The sequence below is a fragment of the Sardina pilchardus genome, chromosome 15 (assembly GCF_963854185.1).
Source record: "Sardina pilchardus chromosome 15, fSarPil1.1, whole genome shotgun sequence".
In the NCBI taxonomy this organism is placed as follows: Eukaryota; Metazoa; Chordata; class Actinopteri; order Clupeiformes; family Clupeidae; genus Sardina; species Sardina pilchardus.
The window spans coordinates 14,143,891-14,151,159 of NC_085008.1; the positions used below are offsets into that span (position 1 = coordinate 14,143,891).

A 7,269-nucleotide genomic window follows, 5' to 3' on the forward strand; every position below is an offset into this window, starting at 1 on the left:
CACAACAACAGTTAGGCTACGTTAAACTTGTTACACCGTCCCTTATATTACAGTGACTTAATGAATGTCTTTACATGTCTCTACAGGCAATGTCTACGGGAAATTACCGATTAGTCTTACTAATGCATTAAATGCGTCTCGCGTAAAGAATCGTCAAATGCATCATGGGATTGTGCATTTTTGTTTCACTTTTGATAAGCATCCCTATCTGGAGCAACTGAATGAAACGTCGGATAAAAATTATGCAATGACATATCGAATACCCTTTTGAAGTCTTGTAGCATATGCTGATGCGGTAAGAATATCATTTGTTAAATAGTTTATAGACGACCGGTAACAAAGCTTGAGTGCGATGGACTCAACATTTAGGCTACTCCGTCTTTACTCAACTTTAATTAGGCCTGTTGGCTAGTGGAGTCGACACAGTGTAGCCATATTCCTTAGAATTTATGATTGGTTTCAGTAGATGTTATGTACAGTGGAGAAAAAGTAAGGCAAAACTCTGGTACACCGCCCTTAATTGACATTTATCCTTAGGTAACATGGACAAAGATACTGTGCCCACAAACTCAACTTTAACAAATAAACAACGTGGAAACGAAGCTACAGTTCGACCAGCTACTTTGGACAGTAAGTTTTTAAGGTGTTAATGTGTGAGAAACTGCACTGAACATGAACCCTGCTGTGACTTAAAACGAAGAAAAGGGGCTCAGTGGTCACATGCAAAATGTAATGTAGAGGCTATTAAAAAAGGGCAAATGTCGTGTAACTTTATACGTTTATTTTGTACATTTATAAATATGCGTAGTAGATTTCAAAACTGTCACTGAGCACTGACTCACTGCTAAAGCTTTTATCCTCTGTGTTCCTCCAGACCTCTCTATACACCAGTTGGCAGCTCAAGGTGACATTCCACAAGTGAATATCCATCTTGCCAAAGGTAAAGTGTTGTACTGTCTAACTAACACAAAGACCACTTGTGACTACTATCAAATGCAGTTGACATGGGTGGTTCATGTCTTTTCAGATGGTGCCTTGCTGAACACCACTGATAGGCGTGGATACACTCCTCTTATGTGGGCTGCAGCTTTTGGTGAAATTGACATGGTAAAATCCCTCTTGGAAAAAGTAAGTGTAGCACATTGGTTCAGAAAGGATTAGGAATCACTGCTTTATGTCAGCAAATCATATCAATCTAGTTGGCCTAAGTGTTTTTTTTGTATTTCATTTGAAGGGGGCAGATCCCAAAGTTCTTGCACGCGAGCGGGAAAGTGCCTTGACTTTGGCCAGCTCTAGAGGCTATGCTGACATTGTTACTCTTCTTCTGAAAAAGGGCGTTGACATAGACTCCTATGATTGGGTAAGACTTTTTTCCCTTCCGCATACTCATCTGCTTACACATGACATTTTTGAGTGGCACATATTACTTCATTTTTCAAACCCTAATCTCCGAACTCCATATACCCAGAATGGAGGCACTCCACTTTTGTATGCAGTGAGAGGTAACCATGTTGGGTGCGTAGTTGCCCTTTTAGGTGAGTATACTTCCTTTACCTTCAACTGATATAAATGTCAATGATGCATCTTCCTCAATTGTTTGAGATTAGTGTGCACTTACTATTGTCTATTCTAGCTGGTGGTGCTGATCTGACCTTTGAGGCAGACTCTGGGTATAACCCAATGGACTTGGCTGTCGCTTTGGGGCACAAAGAAGGCAAGTGCATGAAATATGCTTTCACTGGAATTAGTTTATCCATCCTTCACAAGCCTTTAGTAAACCCCTATCGAGTGGCAGGCAGGCAGCAACAGTGCTACACACCTGGGGCATGCTCATACCCCCAGTGTAGCACTTTAGCTGCCTGGCAGCTCTAGCTATTGGCTGCAGCCACTTGAGCTAGGTAGGACTGATTGTTCTAGTTGTTTTGTGCTGACAGTACTCATGAACTTGACAAACAAGAGATCTATATGAAAAATTGCAGGAATTCTTTTAAGTATAATGCTATTTTTCCTAACAGCACAAAAGGCCATTGAGGATCACATTCTGAAGATGCTAGGTTACAAACCCAAAAATGAAAAGACACCATAATTTGTGGACTAGAGGGTAGTGAACGGGCAGCTACAGCACTGACTGGGACTGGAAGGAGAAATACAAACACGGACCAGTAACCATAACCAAAGTACAAAACTTGTGTTTATTTACTTTTTATACTGTCAACTTTGTTTTAAAGGGGGTGACAAAGATGTGTAATTTTTTTTTTAAATAATAAAGGCACTCTTGATGGGTGATTATTTTACCATAACAGTTTCTAGCAGTTTCTTTTTTCATGCTGTAGATGTAGTGGCAGACAACTTCCGTTGGGGTAAAAAAAAAGGGAAAAAAAGCAGTGTTGTTATTTTACTGTAGTACTTCTCTTCCTTAAAAAATCATTGCATTCTTTCTCCCAGGATATCCAAAGAGTAAATAATTATTCTTCCAAAAAAGTCAGCACTGTTTTCAAATACTATTTTTATCTTGTGCACTGGGGGGGCCTCCTGAATGGGAAAGCTGTGGGTGAGGAGTTAAGGAGAGGATAAACACAAGGACAGTGCCAGCCCAGCATGTTTGGCTTTCCGGCTAAGAACAGAACCAGTGTAGACAACAATCCTCTGCCTACTGCACAACCAATTGACTAATGCATTTCCAATTGAATTGATTTGTCACATTTTAAAAGTGTTTCATTTTCAATCTATGGAATATCAGTGTGTTTACCGTGTCCTATAATAGGGCATCCCATTCACAACCTGACTTACATGTGTATTTGTTTCAAAAGTGATTAATTTACCTAAAGCTAAAAATTCTGTGGGACCGCCATACAAAACAAAGATGGCTAATATAACACAAAATAACTGCTGTCAAGGTAGGCCATAAGGATATTTGTAATGAGTTGTCATCTTCTGGATAAAAGTCTGTGATCTGAGCAAAGTCGTTCTCCTGTAGGCAACCTGATGTGAGAGAAAGCACACACAGTCCCGAGTGTTGGTTAGTGGGAGTAGCCCATGTAAGAATTCTACTGACAAAACATCTGTAACTACTGTTGTTAAAGATAGCCTGATCTACCTACCTTGTAATCTGCACGTCCTCCCTGAAAATCCACCCTGAAACTGTACTTTTACCTCGGTCATCCGCACACTTTGAGGGAATTCCAGTAAGACCCACTGAGAATCGCCCTGTCACCACAGATATAGCCTAGTTATTACCTTGTTATCAACTTCACCCATTAATTCAGTCTGCAGAGTCTTGCATGAAAACGAGAAGCTGCAAAGAGTATAGAAGTCCTTCTTTACTCTTTGCAAGCAGCCTACCTGATCTGAATTCCAGCACGTCTCTTCGTTGGAATCGAACATGTACTTCTTCCCAAACTGTTTGGCATCTCGGTTCAAGACTGAGCTCACTCTGTTAAACCAGGGCTGAAAATAGTTTAAAATTCATCGCCTTGTACTGTTCACCTCGCCACTGGATATCAACAGGGCTATATTTTTTAGATTAGCTTGGAGTGAGATTTGTTACACATCTGACCATCAAATAGAAGCAAACAGTGTCTTATCAAGCAATAACTGAACGACTAAACTCATTAAGGAACACACAGCCTAGAGGCTTATCAGTGACAGACTGAAACAAATCAACTTCACCTGGAAAGGGAAGATGAGGCCTTGCATTTTATTTTAAAATGAGAACTGTACACGAGTTGGTGGTATCTTGAAGCCTATATGTTGGGTCATTTCCATGCAAAAAAAACGTCCTTTCTTTCTTTTTAAATGGGTTCATTTTACCTTTCCAGATTAAATTGGTTCGTTTCAGCGTGTGATTCTATGCGTTCCTTAATTCGTCCAACTAGAATTAAATAAGCAACTTTGCGCTTTTGTTTGACAGATGCGCTCATCGTCAGCAGCGAACACTGGCTGGACGTAGCCTACAAATCTCGTTCCGTTTAATTAAAAAAATCATTACTACATAGGGGAAGCGAAGAACTGTCAGGATTAAAGGCATGCGTGGCGTTTGGCATTGCTATGTCCAAATGTGTGAGTTGGCAGCCTTGGTTTTGGTCTGCTCTCCTCTATCCAGTAGCCCACTGCGTACCACCGCTCTTGATAACACATCTAAGTTAAAAGCTCATGCTGCATCAATGCTATAGGCTATGACCACAACACTGTCGACATGATTTTAGCTTCACGAACCAGCGCCCGTAACTAACACAGGCAAGGCAAATAAACCATGTTCTGCACATGCTTAGTAGCCTAACCTACCCATCTCTAAGAGCATTTCACACATACATTTAGCTACATTTCCGTACCTGTGCTGTGTTTTACTGCATATCAGTGATACAGCCATCTTTGGATTCAGCATGTGGGGCTGAAAGAGTAATCACAACAAGGACCAAAACACATCCGTGTTCCCCGATTACAGGAACAGCCTACATTCGTTCTATCGCCCCCTACTGAACTGAGTCCGTGAATAAAGTCGCCGGACGCATTTGCTCAAATGTTCAGTGTAGTCAAAAGTAAATTGTGACAATGAAATATTCATGTTCAGTGGGAAGAGACACGTGGAAAGATGTCTAGGTATGCTGATCACTCAATGTTTTACATTTCCCTGCATGCTTTACAGAATAAATTCCCTCCTGTAAAGAGTAGGCCTACACATGCCATATAGCTGAATCAGCTATTCAAGTGGGATCACCAAATTAATTGTCCCCATTAACTGCAAAATTATCCCTTGAAATCCTACAGCTAAAAATACTCATACTATTCACCCAATAACCTTGCTGATTTACAGATAAAATGGGCAAATTTAGCAGGCCTAAGCGCTCATTGTGCATAATTTACCCTCCCAAAGACCTCAAGATGGCAGTAATGGTCTATCCTTCTAGCATCAACAGCATTACCAGCGCCCCCCCCCCCCCTTATTTTACACAACAGTGAGGAACAAATTCAAAGATATCTCCTTAATAGAACTTAGAAGGCCTCTGTTTAAATATTGTCAATATATAGATGTATGTGATTTGTTTAATGTGCTTTTCCAGCACTGAAATCCTTTTGAGTGAACAGTTCACAATAGGTTTCATCTAAATTGAGATAAATGTTGCAATGACCTTCAGTAGACCGACTAGAACACTTACACATTGTTGCTTAATGAGAGCTTCAGGGATTTGAGAGCATTTACTTTCCCTACAAATGTGTGAAATAGGTTGCCATGCACAGACCATTTCAGTGGTAATTTACCATTGAATAGACTACTTGGATCATTTTAGTTTAAATCATTTCTCGTGACTGCTTAGTGTTTAGACACGGTATCTTTGAATCACACATTTCTTTCTTTCTTTTTTTTTGATAGACTGCCTTCCATTCTACAGAGGAACAATTGTCCAGAGGGTGTTTTTGGAGAGGGACAGGCAGTTTTTCAAGGTGATGAAAGCACCCAGGCCGTCCTGGTTATGGTGCACTGCCCACTGTGGATAATCAATAAGTCTGAATTACAAAACCTGATGGAACTGGGCTTGTGTGAAAATTGCAGAGGGTGCAGGTCTTTGGAGGACACCCCTTTCCTTGTTCTAGAATGCACTGACATGACTGTAAGCTCCTGGAGTTCATAATAGTTTTAAAGAAGTTTTTCTTTTGATGTTTGCCTGTGGAGTTTTTTCCTTTATCCAGTTGTGGGATAAGACGTATATGTGACTCAGTGAGAGAACGTCTGTTCTGTCTGGCATCTCGGAAGAGGTAAATAAGCCGCCTGTCTGTGGTTGAATTTGATCCATTCCGAGGTTTATGAGCTGTAGGTACTTGAGCAGATTGTCCTGCTGCAGCGGATCATTAATCGTAGCTCTTGCTTAGGGAATGAAGCATCTCCCTCTACAAAAAAAAAAGATGCCAGGCAAAATGTCTTAACTCAGAGTGTTACTCACCAAACATCGCTTTGCTACAGTAATGAACTGCCGTTTACACTACTGACAGGTGTCAACTGAGTGCTGCAGTATACTCTTGAATGAGTCTTTTTTATGGGCGAAACCTGACATATATGCGAATAGTTAGAGGGCAAGGCTGAGTAATTGCACACTTTCAATATTTAATGTGCATTGAGACACTCAACATTTTAATAAGCAGAAAATGACCAGGAATGTCAGACACATCTGCTTGCACAGGAGCAATTAGGCGACTGAGTTTATGCTGTTCCTCACATGCCACATCCTCTGCTGGAATTTTCTGCTCTAGTTTGAGTGAGGTTCTTAATTAAACCATTAAGCAGCAGAGCATTTTCACAATATGCTCCACTGCCTCCATTACTAGACACAATCTTTTGTAATTTGTTCACTTACAACCTCAAGCAGCGAGTTTCTGTCACGGTCGTCTGTTTCCTCACATACCATCAGTTGCATTATTTTGTCAGTGTTAAGAGTATAGTCACATGTGCATTACTGTTGCTGTGCCTTACAAGGGAGACTGATTGATGATGGGGCATGGTTCCTTGTGTGAGTGATTGCCTATTCTTGCTGTTTCAAGTCTGGGAGCTGTGTGAGTGTAATGCTGATGAAATTAGTGGCTGATTCAAACTGAAACTTTCTGCAAGACTCTGATGACATGATTGCTTTGCGATTAGGACTAAAATGGTGTTGACGTGTTCCGGTCTTCCAAAGAGAATGAGGGAGAGAGAGAAAAAAAAATCACTGACTTTCTGGCGAGCAAACCTCAACATTCCCAGCAGATATCACACGGGTGCAAACCCCAGGTGCTCAATTATCACTCAAACATCCCTGCCCCCAGCAATACAGGCCCGATTAGCGCCATTGGAATAAAAAAAAAGTGAGATGAGTAAAACTGCAAGTTTGGAGGATTGGGGCCATGAGTCCCCTGTGCTTTGTGTTGTCTGTCCCCCTGGCTGTCAGAGCCTGTACAGGAGAGCTGCATCAGCAAGGCTTATGAAGTGTGGCCACTCCGACTTAACACCTCATTGGTCAACAATCCAACCTGCTTGAGGGCAAGGCACAAGACCTGCCTCAGGACACGGACCTGAAACCCCAGACAAGTCTATGGGCATTGTGTTCTCTGGCAGAAGGCATTAACGGTAATCGAGCAGGCAGCTCAAGCTCACATGTTGATGATGTGACCAAGTGAAAAAATACCCTGCAATATTGTGGTTGAATGCATGCTGTTGGGGTTAGCTTTCACATTCAGTACATAAGAGAGGGGACCTATGTCAGTCTGAATGCTTAGTTGAGGTTTGACTAATTATTAAAG

General features: G+C 41.3%; 2 protein-coding genes across 2 annotated transcripts; one reads left to right on the forward strand and one right to left on the reverse strand.

The window, feature by feature from the left end:
• The first annotated feature begins 14 nt into the window (after positions 1 to 14).
• rfxank (regulatory factor X-associated ankyrin-containing protein) lies at positions 15 to 2,300 on the forward strand. The gene is made up of 8 exons (XM_062555588.1): positions 15 to 295; positions 538 to 630; positions 875 to 940; positions 1,028 to 1,128; positions 1,235 to 1,360; positions 1,469 to 1,535; positions 1,634 to 1,714; positions 2,016 to 2,300. Exons 2-8 carry the CDS (start codon positions 543 to 545, stop codon positions 2,084 to 2,086), a joined length of 600 nt encoding a protein of 199 aa, XP_062411572.1. The 5' UTR covers positions 15 to 295; positions 538 to 542; the 3' UTR covers positions 2,087 to 2,300.
• nr2c2ap (nuclear receptor 2C2-associated protein) lies at positions 2,174 to 4,436 on the reverse strand. The gene is made up of 5 exons (XM_062555591.1): positions 4,332 to 4,436; positions 3,343 to 3,433; positions 3,102 to 3,207; positions 2,914 to 2,982; positions 2,174 to 2,546 (listed from the first exon to the last, which is right to left on the reverse strand). Exons 1-5 carry the CDS (start codon positions 4,382 to 4,384, stop codon positions 2,425 to 2,427), a joined length of 441 nt encoding a protein of 146 aa, XP_062411575.1. The 5' UTR covers positions 4,385 to 4,436; the 3' UTR covers positions 2,174 to 2,424.
• Between the last annotated feature and the right edge of the window lie 2,833 nt (positions 4,437 to 7,269).